A 25,258-nucleotide genomic window follows, 5' to 3' on the forward strand; every position below is an offset into this window, starting at 1 on the left:
AATCAACTTGAGGTATAATTTACCTAAAACAAAATAAACCACCAGTTCAGTTCAATTCCAGTGTAATTAACATGGGACAAATGCATAAACCATGTAACCACCATGCAGATCAAGATAGAGAACATTTTTACTCATGCCCTGAAGAGTCTTCCTTTCCCTGTGTAATCAGTCCAGCTCTGTCTCCAGCAGCCAGTGATCTGCTTTCTGTCACTAGAGATTAGTTTTGCCTGTTTTAGAATTTTGTATAAATGGAACTCTACAGTATGTCAACTTTTGTGTTTGCCCCCGCCCCCATTTTTAAAAAACTCAGCTTAATGTTTTAAAATTCGTCCGTGTCATGTTTATCAACAGACTGTTCCTTTGTTGCTGAGTGGTTTTCCACTGTATGGAATGTTTGTACCATAATTTATGTATCCTTTCACCTGTTTATTAATGGACTTTTGGGTTGTTTCAGAATTGGGGCTATTATGAGTAAAACTTCTAAAATATTTTTGTACATGTCTTTTGTACAAGTCTCCGATGGATAAATGTTTTCATTTCTCCTGCATGTGTACAGCAAAAGAATTTTGGGAACATCGGGTGAAAGTATATTTGATTGTATAAGAAACTGCCAAACTTTTCCAAAGTGGTTACGTGAACTTTCATTCCCACTGGTGAAGTGTGAGCACACCTGTTGCTTTCAATTGTTGTCATTCTAATGGGTGTTTAGTGGTGTCCCACTATGATTTGAATTTAGATTTCTCATGATAAATGATGGCAAGCACTTTTTTCTTGAGCTAATTGACCAATCGGACACCTTCTTTTGGTACATGTCTGTACAAGTCTTCTGACTTGAACGTTCTTATTTTACAGTTCATTCAAATTTTTATATTTGAGTATGTCTTTTGTCAGTTTTATGAATTATGAGTATTTTCTCCTCGTCTGTGACTTGCCTTTTCATTTTCTTAGTGGTGATTTTTAAAATTAAGTTTTTAATTTTCATTCCAGTATAGTTCACATGCAGAGTTACATGAATCTGGGGGCGGACAGTATAGTGACTCAGTGCTCATCATGATAAGTGTCCCTTAGGGGTGATTTTTGAGGAACAGAACTTTGAAATTTTGATGAAGTCAGCTTATCAATTTTTTATTTTGTAGTTTTTTGTGTCTTTTCTAGAAATCTTCATCTGCCCTAAGGTCATGAACATTTTCTTCTAGAAGTTTTATAGTTTTATTGTTTAGGCTTAGATCACTGATCCATTCTGAGCTAATTTTTGTGAATGTTATGAGTTAAAGGTTGAAATCAAATTTTTTCCATACGTATATCCATTTGTCCCAGGAGTGTTAATTGCAAATACCATCTTTTCTGTATTAGATTGCAACTCTTCTCTCTGTGTGGCTTTATTTCTGGACTCTGCTCTTTGATCCACATGACTAACTTTGCACAAGACTTTCACATCAGAATACTGACTTGACTTTCTCCTTATTTTGCCTTTCTGCCTCTGTATATACTTCCCCAGACCCTGTTTGCTTATATGCTTTTTATTTTATAGTGTTCCATGTATTTTTAGAGTTGTTCCAAATATTACTTAGAAATGCAAAGCCAGATTAGCCAACAGTGTGTTTGAAAGAGAAGAGGTTTCAAACTTAGTTTCACAACTAAGTGTCAGTACCTAATTTCAGGACCTAAGTAGAAGCAAGCAGAGTCTGGGAAGAGCTAGACAGAGGGAAAGGCAAACTGAGGAGAAGATGGGGAGTTAGAGTACGGAGGTGTAAGCCTTTTCTGGAGCTGTGTTTCTGCTGAGGTCATGCAAGGCCTTGCGCCTTGGAAAACCAACAGTCCTATTTCATTTCGTTAACAGTTTAATTTGATGGTAAAGTTTAATTGATGTGAATGTTAAAACAATTACTCATTTGTTCGATTTTGTCTTCGTTCCCACTAGGATTTTGAACCTTTTGGTGATGTTACCTGTTTTCCTCATTCTGGAAGAATTCTTTTTCATTTTCCCTCAGCATTTCTGGTTCATTAATCCCATGGTCCCTGAGCTCTCTGTTTTTTCCCGAACAGTTTCCACTCTGTAGCTGATATGTAAATGAATAAATATTTTAGATGTGATTTCTCTTTTGGAAATGAGGCAGTAATTCAACATTTGTATTTTAACAAACAAGAAAATGTTCTGTTCAAGAACCCTTCCGATGCTGTTGCTTTAATTTTGTTATGAGTAATAATTATATCAGGATGCTTTTGGCTGCAGAGAGCAGAAATCCCAGCCCGCGGTGTCACAGCGGTGTGAACAGTATAGAAAGATTCACCTCTCAAAGCAAGAAGTCATGAGGCAAGGCAGCTCGTGTTGGCTAAGTCAGCAACTCAGTCTTAATGAGGGCATCAGAAAGCTTACTTAACTTTTCTATTTTGCCATCCTAGCGTGTTGGCTTTGTCCATAGGCTAAACTCCTTTCATAAGCTAAAAGTGGCTGCCGCGCCTTCAGACATGCCAGTAGGCAAGGTCGTACTCCAAGAAGGAGCAAAGCCTTTCCGGAAGCTCTGTGTCAGGTTTCATGGACCAGACCCAAGTTTTATGCCTACCCATAACCTAGGCAGTTGCAAGAGGGACAAGATCACGGATGATTGAGTTAGAGTCGTCAGGATCCCTGGGTGTCTGCCTTTTTTAAGTAACTCTTGTACTGTCACAGGTAGGAAGAGTAAAAAGTGACAGGGCCATTCTTTGCATCTTGGTCTGTTCTGTCTGGAGTTTATTTGCACATGTATTTTTCTGTTTGAAGGCACTCTGTGAAGCTCAGACGTTGAGCATGGCCCTTATGATCATACCAGGCACATGCGTGCTGGCTCGTCTGTCTGCTTTCCTCTGCTCATCAGCAGAGGGAAAAGTCAAAGGCTTGCCCCGTCACCTTGCCCTGCGATCTCACTCAGAAGAAAACAACGAAAGTTTAATGTGCTTTGCCATCAGATCGGAATGCGTTTCAGTTGCAGATAATGGGGGGGGCTGGTTCACTACCTGGGATTCTTGCTGGATTAGCTTGTTCAGAGCTGAAGCAACAGCTCATTGGATCACTAAAGAAGCAGGATTCTTCTCTTGCTCCGTGGTGCTCTCCGAGCCTTTTTGCTACCCGCGGAGGCAAGATAGTTGCTCCAATAAGCACTAGATCTGCTTTCTGGGCAGAAAGAATTCAAAAGTGTGAAAAGCCACACCAGCTGTCTCTTCCCTTTTTTGTTTTCAGGAAAACTATCCAGCACCATACATTAGAGATACATTGTGAGCCACAGATGTAATTCACGATTTTCCAACACTTACAGTTTCAAAAGGAAAAAAGAATACATTTTATTTTATCCAATATAGCCAAAATAGTATCATTTCAAAGTATAGTCAGTATAAAAATTCTTAATGAGAGATCTTAAATTCTTTGTGAAGCCTTCAAAAAGCAGAGTGGATCGTGCAGCTGTAGCCATCTCCGTGTAGACTAGCCCCAGTCCAGGTGCTCCGTGACCACCTGCGGCCCGTCCGAGGTACACTGCGGAGTGTTAGCGACTAACCAGCTTTCTGGGGAAACGAGATGCTTAAGTTCACATACACAAACTCACTACACATTTTACTAACACAGTGAATAGATCGTTCATGATTTACAAGTCATAATAAAATACACAACACTCTTCATTGTAAATTCCATGGAGCCGCTTGATTCTTCCAGGATGCTTTCGCCGACTTCTGCCAAACTCTCAGCTGCTCAACCCTGATGCGGCAAGATCGGACTATACAGAAATACTTGGTTGCCATCCGGTTCAGTGAGGAGGCTACTTATGTCGTGGGCAAACAAAGGCAGTTAATACGGATGTTGGTTGTCATTTCTGTGTATGTGAGTGAATACGGTGAAAATTGGACAAGGAGGATGTATGTCGGAGCTCCACTCGTCTGTCCACTCGTCTGTCCACTCGTCTGTCCACATGTGAGCGACTTCTTTGCTGCCTCATAACAGCTTTTGCGTAATGGGAGACTGTTTCCTCTTTCTTGTTCACAGTACAATGGCTATAGTCATGACGCCCTTTTACAAGTTGAACGTGCTTTACTAGCATTTTCTTCACTGTTTTCCCCCCATCCTTTTGCTTAACATTTTTTTTTTTTTAAAGATTTTATTTATTTATTTGACGGAGATCACAAGCAGGCAGAGAGGCAGGCAGAGAGAGAGGAGGAAGCAGGCTCCCTGCTGAGCAGAGAGCCCGATGTGGGACTCGATCCCAGGACCCTGGGATCATGACCCGAGCCGAAAGCAGAGGCTTTAACCCACTGAGCCACCCAGGTTCCCTGCTTAACATTTTAACTGTAATTCAGATCTGTCAAATTTCCCATGAATATTTTAGGCCTCGAGGGTCATTACAGTTGTTGCCACCGTTCAGCAATGCTGCCGTGAGGCAGAAGCTGCCGTGGACACACGTACACAAACGGACGTGAGTGTAGCCAAGTAAAATGTCATTTACGAAACCAGGCAGTGAATGAAGATTTTTCTACAGCCTTTAGTTTGTTGATCCTTTGTTTAAACGATTGAGAAGGTTTATAGTGTTTGCCTATTTTTATAATGTGAATGCTTCTGCCCGGGTAGCCTTGAAGTGACTCACTTGAAGTGCCCCAATGGGGGTTGGGAAGAAATGCTCAGTAGCTCACCGTTCTAGATATTTCCATCACGCAGATGCAGGACATGCGAATAGAATTGAGGATGATAAGAAGGAATTGAGAAGTGATGAGTTTTGAATATTTAATGCCTTTGTAATACTGTTTATTTAGTTTATAATAATGGCTGTGTTTAAACACCAGTTGGCAAAAAGTCTTAAACTAACAGCTTTCATGAGCTCATGTGAACCAGATCTAGAACACTCTTTCCAGTGGAGACCATATTGGACAGCACAGATCTCAGTCTTTTCCAGGAAGTCAGCAGACTCCTACATACACGCCACAGGCAAGATCTGTGTATCATGGGGTGTGCCTGGGTGGCTCAGTGGGTTAAGCCTCTACCTTTGGCTCAGATCATGATCCCAGGGTCCTGGGATAGAGTCCCACATCAGGCTCCTTGCTCAGCAGGGAGTCTGCTTCTCTCCCTCCCTCTGCCTGCTGCTGTCCCTGCTTGTGTGCTCACTCTCTCTCTCTCTGTCAAATAAATAAATTAAATCTAAAAAAAAAAAAAAAAAAAAAGAAAGATCTGTGTATCATGCCGCTCTAGCGGCAAGAGGCTGGGCATTGAACATTTAGCCTTGTGCCCTCTAGAGTAGAGGAAAGCAGGGGACGATGGAGACAGAAATGCACATGGAGTGAGTCACCTACACTCTACAGTTGTGTTCTGCCACACAGTTGTGTCTACTACAGTTGTGTTCTAGAACTTCTTCTATGATATATCAGTATGTGTTTATGTACACACAAATGTGTATAGGGGTTCTTAGTACCCAAAATGGGATTATTCTTTAGTTCACTTTTTCTGCTTCACTGACCTTTATTGTGTGTGTGCATATATGGATGTCTCCTTACTCACTATTACTGATTTCCTTAGCGGGGCTTTCTGTTTATTTTATTATTTCCATTTATTTTAACAATATCGTATTGGAGACATGTATTTGGTTCTCTGTTTATCATTAGTGCTTTAGTGAGTATCTATGTGTAGATCCTCCTTGTAAATATATATACATAATTTTTTTAAAGATTTTATTTATTTATTTGACAGAGATCGCAAGTAGACAGAGAGGCAGGCGGGGTGGGGGGGGGAGCATGCTCCCTGCTGAGCAGAGAGCCTGATGGGGGACTCAATCCCAGGACCCTGAGATCATGATCTGAGCCAAAGGCAGAGGTTTAACCCACTGAGCCACCCAGGTGCCCCAGTAATTTTGTTTTTTAAGATAGACTCCACAAAGTGAAATTGGCAGCTCAAAGAATCTGTACAAATTGTGATGTATACTGCAAAATCACTCACCAAAAACAAAAAAGGGGCTGTTTAAAATTTTATCCCACCAACTGCATTTGAGAATGCCTATTGTCCCTACCCAAACTGGGTAGTGCCTGTTTTTAAACTTTTGCCAGTGATACTGGGCAAGTATCATTCTGTTCTGTTCTATTCTATTCTGTTTAGAGCACTTGACCGGGTGAGAGGATGTGGGTGGGGAAGGGGCAGAGGGAGAGAGAGACTCCCAAGCAGGCTCCACACCCAGCGTGGAGCCTGACCCAAGGCTCAGTCTCATGACCCTGAGATAATGACCTGAGCTGAAACCAAGAGTTGGATGCTTAACTGACGGAGCCCCCCAGGTGCCCCTAATTCTTTTTTTTTTTTTTTTTTAAGATTTTATTTAATTGAGAGAGAGAAAGCATGAGAGAGGAGGGGTCAGAGGGAGAAGCAGACTCCCCACTGAGCAGGGACCCGATGCAGGACTCCATCCTAGAACTCTAGGATCATGACCTGAGCCAAAGGCAGTCACTTAACTGACAGAGCCATCCAGGTGCCCTGGGTGCCCCTAATTCTGATATGCATTTCAGAGTGATTATTATGATTTCCTGATCATTCCTTATCTTGAATCTCATTTCTCTCTTTTTTTAAAATTTATTTATTTTTTTGTAATCGCTATGCCCAACATGGGGCTCAAACTGAGGACCCAGAGATCGAGAGTCATCCTCTCCTCCAGCCAAGCCAGCCAGGCGCTTCTCATTTATTTTTCTAAATGGACTGACTTTATAATTTTTTTTAACTCTGTTACTTACTTGTTCACATTCTCATCCATTTTCACTTGATTTGTTAAATCTTTTCTTGTTGATCTGTGGGATTTTTTAAATTAAATATATTAATCTACTATATCTAGTGAACAATTTCTGTTGCTTATTTAATTTTCTGTCATCTGTCCTATAGAAATTTCCAATGTTTATAGAGTAAATATTCGTCAGACTTTATCTTCATGCCATTTATGATTTTTGTCATGCTTGTGAAGATTTTCCCATGCCAAGATTTTGAGGGTATTTCTCTGTGTATTGTTTTGGTACTTCTTATTGTCCTATTTTTTTTTTTTTTACATAATCTGGATTTGTGTGTGTTTGTGTGTGTGTGTAGTGTGAACCAGGAAACTATTTTTATTTCTGAAAGGAGAGCTAACTTTTTAACCTCGTTTACCTCATTCATCCTTCTCCCACTAATTTCATATGCTAGCTCTATAATAAAAACTTGAGGTTGAATGAGGCCTTTTTTGAACTTTCTTCTCTGGTTAATCTTTTGATCTGTTTATGAAACAATACTACATTATAAATCACTGTGACATGTTCTTTTATCTGCTGCGATCGGGCAAGTCTTCCTCGTCCTATGTTTGTTTAGTTTTCCAGAAGACCTTGAAAGTCAGCTGGTCAGATCCCGCTGAAAGTATTGTTAACATTTTGATTAGGGTTATGATGTTAAATTTAGAGATTAATTTGATAAGAGTGGACGTTATGTTACTGGAATTTTCAGAGTAAGTCTAAAATTAAATTCATTGATACTAACACATATTCTACTTTTTCCCCACGTCAGGCACTTCCATATGCTTTCCCCAGGAATTAGTAGTGTCTCAGGGCTGACCAAGTACCGAGTGTTTTGACAGTTTCCTTTATGCAGGCAGAAAGCGTCCTTTTCTTAGTTTGCTGAGAATTCTAATTCTTGCCTGGAAACATTGTTAAATTTTAGTAAATGGCGTTCTCCGTAGTGACTATACCTGCTTTTCCCTCTGGCTCATCATCGTGGTGATAAAGACATAACTAGTCCTTTCATACTGAATCATAACTGCATTTGTCAGAAAGTGCACCTGCTCAAGATACTTCATCTTAAAGCGCGGTCGTTGTGCAGCACCGAGCGCTGACGGCGGAACCGTTCAGTTCTCTCTCCGGCGCCACGAACCGCCGAAGCAGACTCAGCGGCTTCACGACGGCGCGTTACCGTTCCTCGTGGCTCGGGTGTTGGCTAGACTCGGCCGGACCGTCCTTGCTCGAGGGCTTCGGTAGGTGCCGTTCCGGGTCAGGGGAAGCCGAGTCGTGTGGAAGCTTCGCCGTTGCACCCGCGAGGTGCTTCCCTTCCGGCCGTGGCGGTCGGCTGCGCGCCCGGAGGCCCCGGGGGGGGGGGGGGGGGGGGCGTCGGCTGGGACCGCGCCGCCTCCGGCCGGCCTGGGGCGCTCACGGCGCGGCCGGGCTGAGAGATCGCCGAGGACGAGCGGTTCCAGAATGAAACGGAGGAAGCTGCGGGACGTCGTCTGAGCGGGCCTTGCGGTCCCCGGAAGTCGCTTCTGTGACGCGCTGTCGGCGCCCCAGGCTAAGTCTGCGCCTTCCCAGGGGCCGGGGACGGTCCTCCCGCTCTTGCCGTGCGGGCTGCGAGGGCAGTAGGGCTCTCACCGGTGGCCGCAGCGTGAAGACCGGCCTTCGGCCCCCACGGTCTGCACAGGGCCCGCGGGAGAGGTAGTCTCGCTGCCTCCCGAGACCCCCAGGGTGTCGCCTCCCGACGGCGTCCAGCTCGACCCGTCCGTCTGCCCAGCCAGGCCCGCGGCTCTGCGGATGAGGCGTCCTGCGTGCGCTTCCTCCGGTGCGGCTCCGCACGTGGGGACCCGCGCGCTCACGGCGCGGGCTTCGCCCCCTCCGCCCCGTCCCCGGTACACAGCGGTGAGCGGTGAGAGGATGCTTGCGGGGCCCTCCCGTGGAAAGAGGAGAGGAGTGCGCGTCTCTCAGCGATCTCTGGCGCAGAGCAATGGGGTCGGCCGGTTGGACACCCGCTCCCTGTTGCTTGGGTGGTGCCCGTCTCGTCCCTGTCAGCTGGTCTCTGTGGCTCTTTCTCCACACCCCGGGCTGTCATTCCTTCCGTCCGAGAATTGGCCAGATTGTGCGGTTGGGCAGCTTTCTTCGCCTGCCGCCTGCCCGTAGATGACCGGGGACAGAAAGATGTCTTCCCTTTGAACGGCTTCTCCCTTTCTGTCCAGTCTTTCCGAAAGACTCATGGGAGCTTCCCGTGTCTGTAAATCTCCTGCGTTAGACAGAAGCTCCGTCTCCTTTCCGTGTGGTCTGAAAGTGCTGTGTGACACCACCTTCCAGGTTCTAGAAAATGTTCTTGCCTGGCAGAGAGTCTAAGAGGCATATCCTGAAGGTTCTTGGAAACTGTTGTTTTTCCCCAGAAGTTTTCTAAAGATGTGCCCGTATGTCTTCCTGAGGTGTCATTAAAGATGACTCTTGACTCCGTCTTTACTGTGATTACTTTGAGACCACTTTGTGACTGGAAAGATTGTCCTGAGCCCTTTCTATTTTTGTCTAAATTCTGCTAAAAACCTGAATACTGCTCAGTTTTAGCTCATTGCTCTATCTCCATACCTCGTTGTACGCATCTAGAAGGAACCCGTTGGCACTGTTAGTCGTATGTGTCCTGTGTTCCTTGCTGGAGTGACCAGCAGTGTCAGCCAGTTTCCGTAGCTTCCAGGGACCGTTTCCTGACTGCTCTCCGACCTTCACTCGCCGTCTCCTTCAGGCCTTTCCACTTCCCACCCGCACCCAGTCCTCAAGCCCATGCTCTGTGTTCCAGATTTTTATTGTGATCGTACCCCATTTTCACTTACCAACTTGTGCTCTGATTCTCCCACCCTGCTCAACCGTGGTGGCCTGAAACACACAGGTATGTTCTCCCGCTGGTGATTTTGTGGGTTGGGAATTCAGGAAAGGCTCCACTGGATAGATGGTCTCCTAGGGATAGACATCGGCTTCTTCACTCACATCTGACGATCTGGTGTCTGTCTCACTCTCTCTCCTACGTGGTGTCTCATCCTCCAGAGCCTCTCGGTGGGGTGGTCTCAGGACAGTCACACTTCTTTCATGACAGCCAGCTTCCAAAAGGCAAGAAGTAGAAAGTGCCAGGCCAGTTACCGGCTATGCCTGGAACTAGCGAAGCGTTACTTGTGCGGTCATCTGCTGTCAGAGGAGCTGGAAGGCCAACTGGATTCAAAGTGGATAGAGAAACAGACTCTTGTTCAAATGGGGGAAGCAGAAGATCGGGTTGTAGAAGAGCCTCTGAAAGGGAGACATTGTTGTGGTCATCCTTGGGAAACACAATCAGCCACACGGTTTTTCGAAATTACGTTAAGATTGATTTGTCAACACTGTGTGTGTGAGTAGGCACGTGTGCTACTTGGCCAGTTAGATTTATCGGGAGTCTGTCAGCTTTGTACAGCATTTGAAAGAGCTGTCCTCCCTTTTTTCCCTCCCTCAGGAATAATTAAACTAGATCGAAATGACCTATTTGTCTAAAGTTAAAAAGATTTCTTTTTTAAAACTATTTATTTGAGAGAGAGAAAGTGCATGTGCGGGTGAGTCAGGGGAGGGGCAGAGGGAAAGGGAAAGCGAGAGCGAATCCTCAGGCAGGCGCCCTGCTCAGCGGGGATGTGAGACTGGATCCCAGGACCCTGAGATCATGACCTGAGCCAAAATCAGGAGTCAGACACTCAACCGACTGAGCCACCCCGTGCCCCAAGTTTAAAAGATATCTTTCGTGAAACCACCTGACTTGCCTACACAGGAAACTTAAGATTTTTAACTTCCGCAGATGTGTTGGGTTTTTCCTGCTGATTCCTTCTCTACGATCAGTGTTTAGAAAGTCCTCCCCCAATCTGAAAACGTTGGATGTTTATTCACGTTTCCTGTGTGTCTGCTTCTTCCGTGGTACAATAGTTCCTCAGTCGTCTAGGATGATGCCGTGAACTGTTGAGATGATCATCCTCCCTGCTCACTTGCACTGCAGCGTTCATGCCGTGTGGTCTTTTGTGTTCTAGGGTCTGTTTCTGTTCTCTTCATACTGATACGCAAAGTCTCCCATACTCTGTGTTTAATTATTGTAACTCTGTCCCAAGCACCTCGAGAATCCGAAAAATCACCAAATGTTCACGCCTATAAAACGTGAATAAAAGCCACCTGATCCACACTCAGGATGTGTGATTTTAGACTTGAGAACAAGTTTTTAAAATCCTATTAAGAATTTGTTTAATGTGTAATTTAGCCAAAAATTTTTGGGCCAGATTGTGTTTTCTAAAAAGAAGGAGTAGTAAATAGAAGAAAGACCAATACTCACAGTTTTATACTTGTGAATATGACTTGCAAATCTATAATTTGGTCTAGGGAGGTCTTTCAGAAGGAAAAAAATAATAAAAACCATAATTAGATGCATCCACCATTGAAGATGGTACAAAATTCACAAAAGTAAACTGAAGTAGATACTGGTAAAGCATTTTTATGGTTTGCTGAAGAAAGCTATTTGTGGAGTAGATCTAGAAATATTTAATTTTTGAACCATTTAAATTTTGAATCATATGGTTAATAAATTACCTTAAAATGTATTTTTAACAAAATGAATCTTTTTTTACTTTCACTAATCTAGTTTATTTTTGTTTTCCAGATATTGTTTTGTGTTTGCTTTGGGATACCTCACAGTGTGCCAAATTACTAGAGTCTATATCTTTGATTATGGACAATACTCTGCTGATTTTTCAGGGTAAGAGTAACACTTTAACTCAGTTGCCTGTTTTTATCTCTTCTAACTTGGTGAAAAGACAACATGCAGTTGCATTTAGTAGTTCCAATGAAAAGTGATTGACAGACGTTTTAGTTGAAGATTGTTTTATGAATTTAGACTTTTTTTTTTTTGAAGATTATTTATTTGAGAGAGAGAGAGCACAGGAGTGCAGGCAAGCAAGGGAGCCTGAGCAGGGGTGGGGCAGAGGGAGAGAGAGAGGGTGGGGGGAGGGAGGGAGAATACCCAGCAGACTCCCCACTGAGTGAGGAGCCTGACACGGGGCTCGATCTTACAACCCAGAGATCATGACCTGAGCTGAAATCAAGAGTTGGATGCTTAACCTCGAGAGCCAACCCAGGTGCCCCAAATTTAGATGTTTTCTTGTGAAGTCGTCTTTTATGGTGCTGTATAATCACAAAAATAACCTGTCCTTTTAAGTTGACTTTTATATAATTTCTAAATATGTAGCAATTAAATTTGTTATATGGCATTCTGATATTGGAAGCATTTTCTAATTTTATGGAAATTTTTGCCATCAGGTGTAATTGTTGAAAACCAGTGCCTTGGAATCTATCCTTGACTCTCTGTTTCTTTCTTTGTTCTCCCAAGCCTCTTTTTTATGGTCATTCACCAGCTTTTGTATAAGATCTGGTCACTTCTTCTTGGTTCTTAATACCCCCTGAGACTTTTCTTTGGACCAAAGGTCCTTGGCCTAGCCTTGTCTTCTGAATTTCCTAGAGAAGACCCTTGAGTGTGTATTTTACTTGTACGCATTTCACTTTTATGGAATGTTCTATATTCTTATGTCTAGTATTCCACTGAGTCATGGAAATAACTTCTGTCTTTTGTTCCTTCAAAAGAGAGGTGGTTCCTCTGTGGTACTTGTTGTCCTGTAACAAAACTGATTAAATGTCTGCTCCAAGATAAATGTAGTCCCTAAAGACTAACATGCTCACCATCTTTATAAAAGGGACCTCTGCTAAGGATAAGCAAAGTGAAAAAATAAAGTATTTCATGGGATCTATGAAAAAAAGTTAATTCAACATTAGAAATGGACCAAAGTTGTATGACCTTAGAGAAAAATTACTGCTATGAAACAAGAGAATTTTAGAAGTTGAAATTTCTTTTCTCCTTCATGGGATTCAAGTAGATTTTACTTTTTTAAAGCAATTTCTTGCATACAAAAGAACAAATAAAAGCAAGCCAAAATGAACCAATTAAATACACTAAAAAAACTAGTTAAATTAGTGATATGTTGAGTAGAATAACGAAATATACCTAGAATTCAGAAAAGGAGAAGAGATGCTGGTGATTTAGCATATAAGTAATAGATATTACAGAAAAAGAGCTAACAGTCTATATCAGTGAATATGTTGGGCCACTGAAGGTCTTTGGAATTTGAAGACGTAAGCCGGGTTGCATGTTGTCGTTAGGGTATAACGCAAGTAGGAGCTAGTTGTGAATACTTAAAAGAGTCAAGATCACTTAGTTTAAGCCTCCTGGGAGCCGTTACCTTGGTGGTCTCGTTCATCGGGGTCTCCTTAGTGCTTAGCACATAGTGGCATTAAATAGACACTTACTGAATCAGTAATAGTAATACCTTAGTAAAGAAGAAAGTAGAAAATACAGCGAGAGGGATGGGGGGGCGGGGAATAACAAACACAATGTGGGCGAAGCTCTGTGATTTAAGAGAGAAATTTATAGCTTCAGTGTTTGCCTTATAATGAATTTAGAAATGAATGAAGCATTTAGTATGAAATAGAAGCAAAAAGCATCCTCCTGACAAATTCAGTTTGTGCGTGTAGATAACAGAAATGTTAGCATTAGCAACTGAAAGTTAATACTGTAAAGTTATGAATTTCCCATTTGCCTTCTCGAGTGCTCGGACGCTGCAGACGCGTGCCGGGGGCGCGAAGCAGGCCAGGCTCTGCCACCACTGCTCTGTGTCTCTAGATTGTATTTTGGGATCCCACATTCTACTTCATTTAAAAAATACCATGCTGCTTGTATTTTTAAATGGCCAGATTGACAAAGTAATCTAATGTCGCTAAATCGAGGTCACAAATGTGGTTGGCATGAGTACGGATTGGCATGACGCCGTGTTCGCTGGGCCCTCACCACCCCTCCTCTGGTTTGATCCTGGCTGTTACCTTTCTTCTTTCTCTCACCTGACCTTCTAAACTCTGGTTCACTACGCCTCTCTAGCTGGGGATAGGCTCCCTGCCGTTAAAGCAACAGCCCAATTTCAGTGACTCGGCATGATAATGATAAACGTTTATTTCTCAGTCACGTGGCAGTCCTCTAAAGAGGGACCCTTTGCTTCCCACATTGATTTAGGGAAGGTTCTTTCGCAGGGCTTCACCTCCCCTCGCATCCCTGAAATCCTCTCGATGACGCTGACGGAGGCGCTGTTCATGAGCAGAGCGAGGGCAGGCCTCCTTACCACTGCTGCTCGCATCCTACCGGAAGGGACTGCTTTCATGACCCACAAATTAGAGGGTAGTTTGCAGTAAGAGCCAAAGGCATGTTTAAAAATAGCTTTTTCTATGACATGGCTTGAAATATTTTGCTGAAATTTAAAATTTCATTTCAGTATTTAAATGTCATTTAAAATGTTTAAGTATGTGGGAGAAAAACAACAGAGCACATTAAAGATGGATAGCGTGATATCAGACTCCCAGTTTAATGTGTAATGTGTATCCCGGAGGAGGAAGCATTTGACCATCAGCAGTAGACTGATAAAGATTAGGCAGAGACAAATTAGCTGAAGGAGGCCATCTGGCAGAACGAAGTTGGGAGGACTTTTTTGTTTGTTTGTTTGTTTGTTTGTTTTTATTGGATACAGGACAGAAAAGAAGCCATCTAGAGGCAAACTCTTCCCCTAATGAAATATTTAGGCATTTAGAAGTCTTGGGTATGTTTAACACGTGAGTAGAAAAGATCATAACTTGATCCTGATTCGGGTAAATATCCCAAATGTTGGGTGTTTGCAGAAGGTAGAGTTGAATACAGTGAACTGTCCTTTGTCCTGCGCTCTCCTGCGCCCCGAATTTGGCAGCAGAGGAAGTGGGGCGGGGCTCTTGCTGGGGAATCACATGGGAGCTCTTTTGTGTGGGGCAGTCTTACTTGCATGAGGCACAGGAAACTGATATTGTGTGTGTGTGTGACTGTGTGTGTGCACGTGTGACTCTGTGCGTGTGTGTGTGACCGTGCGTGTGTGTGTGCGTGACTGTGTGTGCATGTGACTCTGTGTGTGTGTGTGTGTGTGTGTGCGCATGTATGTGTAGTTAGCCATGAGATCAAGATATGTTTAAAACATTGATCAGATAAAAGGGACTCATTTTTTTTTTTTAAGAATATATTTATTGGAGAGAGAGCACAATTGGGGATGGGGCTGGGGGAGGGGCAGAGGGAGAAGCTGACTCTTTGCTGAGCAGGGAGCCTAGGGTGGGCCTGGATCCCAGGACCCTGAGATCAAGACCTGAGCTGAAGGCAGAGACTGAACCCACTGAGCCACCCAGGCACTCCTAAGGGACTCACCTCTTCGTAGAAGTTTCTTTTCACAGGAAGGCTGACTTTCATGCTAGCCTCAGAAAATAGATACGGAAGAAGTATAAAATAATTAAATAGCTTCCCTTTACATCTGCAATAACGAGTTAGCAGATACAATAGACAAGGGTTCCTAGTTTCACAAGCAATTATTAAAAACTATGATATGTCTAGGAGTACATGTAAAAGGAAATGCACAGGACCTCTGTCTAGAAAACTATAAAACTTTATGGTAGGCTATAAAAGAAAGCTAACTGGAGAAACATCTTGTGATTCAGATGGTAAAATTTAGTATTACAAAGATGGTAATTCCTCTCAGATTAATCTGTAGGTGTAAGGCAGCTCAAGGTGGGGTTTTGAGGGAAATGAGATGAACTGAAAAATTTCTCTAGAAGTGTAAGTGCTTGAGAGTAACAATTTCAGTATAAAACACACTACTGTTAAGGAGCAGTCACTTAAATATTACAGGACTGACACAGGATTAGACAAAGCCATGAAGCCAGGGGAGAGAAACAGACCCACGGGATCCGAGAAATAAAGATACAGAATAGAAATGTTGGGATTATAGATTCAGTGGGGAAGGGGAAAGCCCTTCTTGATTATTTAGTAAATGGTACTGAGACAGAAGAAAGAAAGGCAGATGCGGGCATTCGTTGTAGACAGCTTGTAGACGGAAGCGAGAGCAGATTTTTCTGGCAGGAAGGTAATGAGCTATGATTGCAGTGTGTCGATTTTTGTCGTGCTGAAGGGGTACCTTCATGCATCCTCCAAAAGAGAGGTATATGACATAATTTCCCCTTCAAATTAAGGATATGTTTTAGAGCGAACCACGTAGTATCAGATGCTTAACAAACATTGTATTACCACTTACTCAGCTAGGATTTATTGCGTATGTGCTATACATTTCGCTAGGTGCGAAGTACTTTTCATAGGTGACAGTCCTGTCCAGCATAAGGGACAGACTCCTTGGTCTAAGTTACAGGTGGGATTGTCACATGCACTCCTTTTGTTTTGCTTTGTTTTTATTTGGGGCCGGGGATGGGGCAGAGGCCGAGGGAGAGAGAGAGACTGTTCAGCAGGTTCCATGGCCAGCACGAAGCCTGACGCAGGGCTCGATCTCACAATCTCAAGATCGTGACCTGAGCTGAAATCAAGAGTCGGACACTCAACCGACTGAGCAGCCAGACAGACACCCTGGGTGCATGCCTTCTGGAAAGCCTTGCTCAAGCTGAGAGTCTTAATTGTAGGTATCTTTCCGTGCCCCGTGCTGAATCTAGAAGCCCCCCCGCTCTCGTCCCCCTCACCCCCTCACCCTCCTGTCACACGGTGCCCACTGAGTGTGTCGTAAGTGGGACGGATGTGAATCATTCAGCCGCTGAAACTTAATGTTCCGTGGGTCCTGTTTCATCCCGAGGGAGCGTCTCCCACACCTTGACCTACACTTGGTGAGAGGAAACCTTCCATCCGGCTGCCGTCGGTCAAGTTACCGAGAGCGGCAGGTTTCTAGGTGGCTTGACTGGTCTGGCCTCCACCCTGCCTGAGCCTTCTCTGCTCTTCTGGGCGCTTGCAAAGCAGCCTGCTCTAATGACCCTTCTCGGGGTTCTGCGGGTTTCTAGAGGCTCCGAGCCCCCCACGGGGTTGCCCCTCAGCCCCATCCGGCCGCCTTTCTCGCCTTCTGAGGCTGCAGCCGCGCAGCCTGTTCCCTGTGTCCGGGGCGCCCCGTGCAGGCTCAGGGCACGTGACTCTGACGCCGGGTTCCCCCTCATTTGAAGTCCTGTCTCATCTCTGCACGCGTTCCTTCAGTGTTTCCTTTGGCTCGTGACACTTTCTTTCCGCGGTTATTCGCGTACCTGGTCACCTCCCGTTGCAGTGCTAAAGCCCCCCCGGAGGCCGCGCTCCCGGCGGATCACCGTGTTTGCTAAAGGCAAGTCTCAGCAGACACTTGCTGTGTGGCGATACCGTTGCGGTATTTGTCACACTGCTGCTTTATTTCGTCTACGTGGTGGCATCATTACCTCGATGGTTTATGTAATAACTTGTTGGGGGGGCAGGGAAACGGCTTCCGGTCTCCTGCAGGGATCGCCGCAGGCGGCGGGGTTCGGGTGACTGTTCTGACTCGTGTGGCTGCCCGGGCCCTGTCCGCTCCTCCCCCAGGGGTCCGGGAGGCCCCTCACACTGGACGTGCCCAAAACGGATGGCCCACTCCCCTCCCTGCCCTCCTGTGCTCCTCAGCCGCCTCTGTCCTTCTGGGGAGCTGCTCTGGCCAGAAACCTTGGCGGCCTCGGGTCTCAGCGCTGCATCAAGTCCATGGTCAGATCGTCTTCTGACGCTGCCTCTTTACCCTCTGACCACAGCTGGGGTCCACGTCAGACTGCACGTGCTATCACCCTCTCCTGCCTCCTTAGCCACCATCCCCTCCAGGCCTTTTGATCCCGCCATGGTTCCCCAGTCTGTGTCAGCCCAGAGCAGGAACACATCTATTTAAAACCAGGTGATTCTGTGCCAAAACCCCTCCAGTTCGTGCATCGCTCGGTTCGGACGGAGCCCATATTCACTCACCCCTACTGAAGCCCTCTGGGTCCCACCTCTGCCCTGGCCTCTCTCCAGCTTCTGTTCCCATCCCCGCTCCGCACCTGCTCCAGTCCCGTCTCCCCCTGGGCCAGTCACATTTCTGCCTGAGGACCGTTGAGCTGCTTTTCTCCCTTCCTGGACGTTCTTACCTCCACAAGCTGTCCGCTCGTTCCCGCTTGAAATGTCACCTTCGGGGTGAGGCTGGTTATTACGGCTGTGCCGGCACTCCCTCTTCCCCTGCCCTGCTCCGCTCCCGTGCCCCGCACTCGGTGGCATCTGGCCTTCGATGCATTGATCTGTTTGTTTGTTTCTTATCTCTGTCCGGTCGGTCGGTTGTGAGGTCGGTGGCAGCGAGACCTGCATCTTGTGTCTCCAGCGTCTGGTTTATTGTAGGTGCTCGTTGAACACCTGTTTCTGCCTGAGGGAGGAAGGGGAACGAATGAGCGCGGCTCGCCCTTTCCAGCTCGTCTCCTGGTGGGTTCCGGGATCCGGTGTGTGGGGCATGTTTGGCTGCAGGGGTTTGCTGTTTGTGGAGGAAAGAGATGACTAAGGGGGAGACTTGACAGTTCATCTCTGTTGTCAGGGGACTCGCACCCTGTGGTGGCAAACTGACCTTTGACCTGGCAGGTGCTTGCCGCATTAGTAGGCACAGGTCTTTAGGGCGGGCGTCCTCTAGGGATGGTGGACAGTTAAGAAAGTGACTATTCTTTGTAGCATTCATTTTTCCTTTTTTTTTTATTACGTTCAATTAGCCAACATATAGAACATCATTAGTTTTCGATGTAGTGTTCAATGAGTCATTAGTTGTGTGTCATACCCAGTGCTCATCATGTCACGTGCCCTCCTTAACGCCTGTCCCCTGTATTCATTTTCTAATAATTCGGCTGTTAACTGTGGTTGAATTCTGTGTGATACAACTAACTCCTATTATTCTCATTATCTGTAGAGAAAAAAGAGATGCGTATAGACGATTTTTAACTTCTGCATCCTTTTTTTTTTTAAGTTTTAAGAAGTATAGCGCTATTAGTTCTTTATATCAGATAGGGCTTTTTAAAAAAATATTACCTAAAGCTGTTTCATCAGTTGAAGTATTTATTTTGAAGTCCATATTTTCGAGTATATATTTTATTTATTTTTATTTTATTTTTTGAGTATTTACTTTCGAATCCGTATTTTCCCACTTTCTTAGAAGAGGGTCAGCAGGGGTAAATACACGCCCACCCAGATACAATGATGTCGTCACGTAGATGGTGCAGGTGGCTCCATCCACGACCCAGAACTCACTCGGTGGAGGTTCTGAAGCCGTCCACCTTCTCACCCTCCTCCATCCCTCAGACTCCACCCTGCGGGGAGCCAGAGGGCCTTTCTGACTCACATCAAGTGGTCCCAGACGTTCTAGAACCTGGGGAGTGATGAGCTATTGCAGGCTCCGCCAGATGCAAAATCAACAGGTAGTTAAAATGTCAGTTAAGGTATAAGTGAAATAATGTCTGTCACCAAGACAAGATTTTATGAACAAAGTGCACTGTGGAGAAGACCCGTGGCAGGTGATCTCTTTGAGAACAGGGGAGTTGTTCCCATTTAGAAGTGTTGGCTTCGCACCCTGGGTTTGGCATAGTGAGGTGAGGTTGGTTCTCCTTCCTATCACTCTGTTGTTTCCTGGTCTTGCCCATGCCTGTGTTGGCCTCATCTGTTCATTTTCCCCTGGTTTACTTCTCTGAGCTCTCGTTAATCTGTTCGTGCCTTACTGAACCTTTTACTGTAGTACTGTCTGACTTTCATTTAGAACTTACTTCTGCAGTGCCTCTCCGTAGTAATTCTGCCTTCCAGCATTTTACTCTCACATTTGCCACCCCCCATTCCCATCCCATGACAGGTTGGACTAGAGGCAGCAGGACTGCTAGCTGTTTAAAATCAAAGGGAATATTCAGGGCTAATGATCACCAATAAAGGAAACAAAATGATGTTGGGACATTTTTGCAAACAAGTTAGTTCTCTGAGCCCTTGTGTATGCCAGTTGTCAAAGGTGCAGAGATAAATAAGGCATTGTTCCTGGTGTTCAGTAGCCTATGACTTTTGTGGTGACAGGAAAGTAAACAAAAGAATTATAAAACAGTATGATGAATGCTTTCAAGCACAGATGAGAATGGACAGGCAGGAGGGAGTATGATCAACCTGTAGAAGGAGTGAGAGATCGTGACTGGACACTTAGAAGAGTCTGTGTATTCAGCATTTTTAAAATATTTATTTAGCACATATCTTGAGCTAGGCACCGGAGATTCAGTAGTGAAAAAGACTGTTGGTTCCTTACCTCATGGACTTTCTAGAAAGGAAAGAGAGATTTTATTTTTATTTTTATTTTTATTTTTTAAAGATTTTATTTATTTATTTGACAGACAGAGATCACAAGTAGGCAGAGAGGCAGGCAGAAGGGAAGGGGGAAGCAGGCTCCCTGCTGAGCAGAGAGCCCGATGCGGTACTCAGTCCCAGGACCCTGAGATCATGACCTGAGCCAAAGGCAGAGGCTTAACCCACTGAGCCACCCAGGCACCCCAGGAAAGAGAGATTTTAAAACAGCCACTGTAATTGGATAAATGAAACACCCATGAACCTGAAAATATTTGGAAGGAAGCAAACAAGCCAAGGTTAAATGAAGGGCAGGTGTGGGCATTGTGGCTGAGGGGCTACGTGTGGTCGAGCTGTCCAGTGGGCTTCTAGTACGAAGTGATTTCTCAGCTGGGACTTGAAGAAGGAGCTGTCCTTGCAGAACATTTCCAGAAAGAGCAGTCCTAGAGGATGGGGTAACATTTGGAAAGACTTGGGAGCATTCAGCTCTGCTCCCTGTCTTCTTCCCATCCCTGTTAGGGACGTGGTTCCCGGATGGAGCAGCACAGCCTGCCACGAGCCGTTCTCCCAGCCCAGCTCAGTTCCGGGAGGGAGCCTGCGGCCGGGACACCCGGGGCGCAAGGAGGGCCTGCGCGCAAAAAGCACATATTTGCATTTTGGGAGCATCTTACCTATCCGTACTTAACAGTTTAGTATGTCACTGGGCGGATAAGCTTCCTTATTTGATCAGCCATTTTGTTATTATGTTTTGAGGAAAAGAGGGAATTAGAATTTGGAACTGAAGAGTATTTTATAATTCTTTGGTGAGCTAAACTATGAAGAGAATGAGGCAGGATGACACAAGTGATTCTCTGCCCCCAGGGAAGTGGGAATCATCGTTTTTGCAAACCTCAGAGGCCCGTGAGACCTCCTGCAAGCTGACACGGCAGCGGGGTGCTCCTAGCAGCCTGGGGGGGCGGTGGGCTGAGGGCTCGTCTCCCGAGAGCGAACTGACTTTTCAGGGAACCCAAGGGGACTCTCCTCCTTTGTGCCCTGAGTTAGAGCAGTTGTCCTCTGATACGTGTGAGTGTGTGTGCGTGTGTGTGATTTTGTCTGCTGGGTAAAGAGGAGGAGCTGTAAGTTCTCAGGCGCCGGGCTCTGAGCATCTCAGGGCTCCCAGGGTGTCCTCCTTGCCCCACGCATTGAAGGATGCTCGTGCTTGTCCACAGGCGGAGCGGACCCTGGCCAGCCTCGTGCTCTGAGCGTGGGGCAGCGGGGGGAGCACTGGGTCTCCGTGGTGGGGTCTGGGCTTCCTCCCGCTGCTCCCTGGCGCCGTGGTTGGCCCGTCCTGCAGCCTTGCCTTCCCGGTGCCGTGGAGGCCGTGCGGACTCCGAGCGCGCAGAGCTCACAAGCTCTACTTGTAGGCAACACGGCATTTCCTGGTTTTAGTGAAATTCCAAAAATATAAATGAATCCCTTGTGATTAATCGTTCTGCAATATGAGTGTCTGTAAGCTAACCTAGTAAAGGATAAATGTGTATGCCGGTGGCTTTCTTACGTGGATTTATGTATTCTTCCTGTCCAAGCTGTCCATTCAATTACAGATCCTAAAATATGGAGAAAAGATTGCCATTTCCTTAATTTGACATCACTCAGAGCCGTCTTTAAAGGGTGCTTTAGGCACTGTCCCTAGGGCGGCTCTCAGCAGGCCTTTAGTCCCGGGGGTCCTAGACCAGCGGGGTGGACGCTGTCCTGTTTCTTCTCCCCCGTCCCTCCCGTTCTATTCTCCGTTTCTCCACCGCCCTCTTAACTTTCTACCTTTCCCCCTTTTCCCAACTCACTTTCCACCTGCAGGTCAGCTGAGGCAGAAGGCAGCATGGCATGTTGAAAAGTCAAAAGCCAGAAGCCAGGGCCATGCCTGATGCCCGGGTCTCTGTCCCCCCCAGCCTCTGTTCTAGCCCCGAGGGAGGGGGCGGGCGGCACTGCTTCCCCGGGGTCTCCGGTGGAGCCTGAGCAGGCGTTCCTCCCTCTCGCTCGCTCTCTTTCTGCTGCCTCCTTCCATGCCCTTCCCTTCTCTTGTCCTTTCTTTTCTTCCCTCCTTTCCTTCCTTCCTCCCTTTCCGCCAGCTCCTATGCCCTCCCCAAACACAGCAGCCCCTGGATTATCTCTCTGAAATCCCTTCAAGGTCTTTTTGTATGTTGTAAAAGTCAGCATTTTGTAGTTGTATAAGCAGAAGAAACTCTTTTTCATACATCATAAGTATTATTTTAAGTTTCTGCTTTTAAATACGTGTTTTTTATTTTGTCACAGCCCAATGATGATAATTACCCAGAAGATCACTAGTTTGGCTTATGAAATTCATGATGGTAAGAATTTAGCAATTAACTTTTTGTCACTGAAAGAAATCCTATTCAAATGTACTTTCATCTGAGAAACGACCCTCACTTTCCACTCTGTATCCGAGGAAGTCAGAGAGGGGGGTCTTGAACTCTGCATAGGTTCACTAAAGTGTATTTATTTTTCTGCAGTGTTTCATCTCAGTTTCACACTTGATCCAGTGACAAAAACAGTGTAAAGGAATGGGATCCCGTCATAGGACCCACATTAGTGGCAAATATAAAGGAAATAGACGTTTGATCTAAGTCAAGTGTTATTAGTCCCTGCTTCATTTGTGTCACATTTTTATTAATATTTGAATGTTTTTCCCCGTGCCCCTTATCCCTTAATGTATAATACGTATACACACAGTGACATCTGTTTTTAGCATAAATATTTGTAAGTTCGGATTTTATGTCTTCCGTGGATGGACATGTTGCCATAGGAAATGCTGACAGTCTGGGCCATGAGTCACGAGTTTGACTCTGGTTTCTTCACAGACTGGAGGAGCGTCCCCGTGAGACCCGTCACTTGTAGTGGCCCAGGGAGCTTCTGGCACGGGGCGTTTAGCCCCGCTGTATACATCGCCTGTCCTGTACCCTCTGGTACGGAAGACCTACAAATATTTTTAAGGATGTTGTTTGCCTCTTAATTTAGTCCTCCTTTGGTCTTTAAATTGGGCTTAGAATCGAGTAAGTGGTTGTGTAATTGCAAATCATATCCCCTCTTTGGGGAGAGAAGGTTAAGAAGGGGATGGAGAAGGTATATGAGTACAGTTTTCATTCCTTAGAGTCATGCAGAGGTAAGGAAATCATTCCTTGCTTCATGTTGAGCTTCTAGCCCTTAATACCGATTAGTCATTGAAGCCATCTAATAATAGAAAGATCTTAATGCCCCCTTTTGAAAGTCATAGTGTTTGCTATTAAATATGCTAGCATTTTGGGATTTTTAAGTTAATAATAATTTCCTCTAGAGAAGGGTCAGGTTTGTGCCCTGATGTGTGTTATTTATCTCCTACGGACCTAGATGTGTTGGGTTACATGGTGCTCCTTTGATATGACTGAACCTGTGTTGCAATGAGAAAGAAAGGAACCAGTTATTCAAAAATTGCGATTATAGCTTGAATTTCCATTGATAAAAGTGGTGGAAGTGTGAATGGGGAAAAATGCCATTCTTTTCTTGGAAACCATAATTGATAAAAGTACCTGTTTTTATTTTTCAGGGATGTTTCGGAAGGATGAAGAGCTGACATCCTCACAGAGGGGTCTAGCTGTAAGGTATGTGCCCTCTTACTGTGTCCTGCCTTGGTTCACGTGGTCTCTGCCTGGGATGCGCTTTACTCTCCTGGCTAAGGCTGACTGACTCATCCTGCTAGAGGTACTGACTTTGAAAACCAAACCTTCCTCCCTCTGCACACCGCCCTGCCACCAGATCTTGCTAGGTTGGGCTGCCTGTGCCTTCTCAGGCTCCCATGGCACGTTGGACATATCAGCCTGCAGCATGTGCCTCTTATGTACCATGGATATCACTAAATTTTCTGTCTCTCCTGTGATTTTCTGAGTTCCCTGAAGACAGTCCTCATGTCTGCCACGAGGTAATGAGTGATAATCGCTGCTTCTGTTTATAGACCGGCAACTTGATGGCAGGAACTGGGCTAAGACATGATAATACAGCACATAGATGCCATGCTTTGAAATAATGAAGAACCAGTAAGATCTTCTCAGTATTGTTTGAGGAATTCATTCTGGGTAGGTTTCTGCTTCATTTATGACAGTCCTTTGTTGACGAACTGAAGGAAGAGCTTAATTTCTTGGAAGGCTCTATCTCAGTCTAATTAGAGATCGAATACTCGTTTTACCTAAAGAAAAATTCCTAGGAAGCGCCTTGTTCTCTGTGAATCTAGAACTAACAGATCGTGGCGGTCAGAAGAATGAGGTTAAGTGTGTGATCGCAGACAGACCCTGCCCTGAGTGTTCACTTTTGGTGGCATGTCTTGGGAATCTTCTTATACTTTCCCCATCTTTAAGATTATTTTACTTTGATATTCTCTGCAGTCAGTACTGACGTACCAGTAAATGTGCGCTTGACTATACGTAGTCAGTGAGAGATGACCTTGATCTGGGTTCTGTGATCTTCAGGCGTCCTTCGTCCATCCCTGTAACCTCTCATTAGGAGACACTCAGCCCCCGTTTCTGCTTTGCCCTCCCACACACCCAGCTGGCAAAACCCCAAGCCCTATTAAATTCAGCTCTGCCTGCCGACACCGTGGAGGAAAGCAGAGTGGAGTGGAAAAACATTCATTGCCGATTGGACCTGCTTTGAGTGTGTTACCGCAAGTTTAGAGTCACGGCCTTAGTGTTGCCAGGAGTTCGGCTGCGTCTGTCCTGTCCACTCCCACCCCTGCCCTCACCCCCCCCAGCTTCTGTGTGCTCTTTCCTCAGGCTCCCAGCACCTCCTCCCCCGCACTCACTCGGGCTGGAGCGAAGTTTGCTTCTTGGAGAAAAGAAAGGCAGCTCTGCTTCATTTTGCTGCCACTGAACCTGCTAGACTGCCCGCGTCTGTGACAGACTCCGCTTTCTGCCCCACACCAAGGACTCGCTGGCCCGCCCGAGGCCAGCTTCTCACTTCGTGCTGAATCCAGCCGCTTCTCTTTAACTCGAGGATTTTGCTTCTTCCATTGTCCCATCCCTTGCATGGTCGCTCCTCGTTTCTCCATCATTTCGTGCTGAGAGGAGACACGCCTTTACCTCGCTTTCCCTTCGAGCTCCCTCCGCATTGCTCTGCAGCCTGTAGCGCGAGACTGTGAGATGTATGTCCCTCTCCCCGTCCTCGCCCCCTTCCCTCCTCAGCCCCCCGCAGTCGGGTCCGTCCCCACCGCTGGTCCGACAGCGTGCTTCAGGGGGGACCCGCAGTCTCGGT

At 45.6% G+C, this 25,258-nt stretch overlaps 1 protein-coding gene across 2 annotated transcripts in view; it reads left to right on the forward strand.

Moving 5' to 3' along the window:
• The window catches only part of MBOAT2 (membrane bound glycerophospholipid O-acyltransferase 2), a 121,558-nt gene that overhangs the window by 74,521 nt on the left and 21,779 nt on the right, over positions 1-25,258 (forward strand). Inside the window, exons 4-6 of one of the 2 annotated variants that reach the window (XM_080814700.1) lie at positions 11,402-11,497; positions 22,274-22,329; positions 23,562-23,616. In XM_080814700.1, the coding sequence (XP_080670826.1) occupies positions 11,402-11,497; positions 22,274-22,329; positions 23,562-23,616 (207 nt within the window). The remainder of the gene's footprint in view (positions 1-11,401; positions 11,498-22,273; positions 22,330-23,561; positions 23,617-25,258) is intronic. The other variant, XM_080814701.1, reaches the window with a different exon arrangement.

This window comes from Martes martes (assembly GCF_963455335.1).
Source record: "Martes martes genome assembly, chromosome: 9".
In the NCBI taxonomy this organism is placed as follows: domain Eukaryota; kingdom Metazoa; phylum Chordata; class Mammalia; order Carnivora; family Mustelidae; genus Martes; species Martes martes.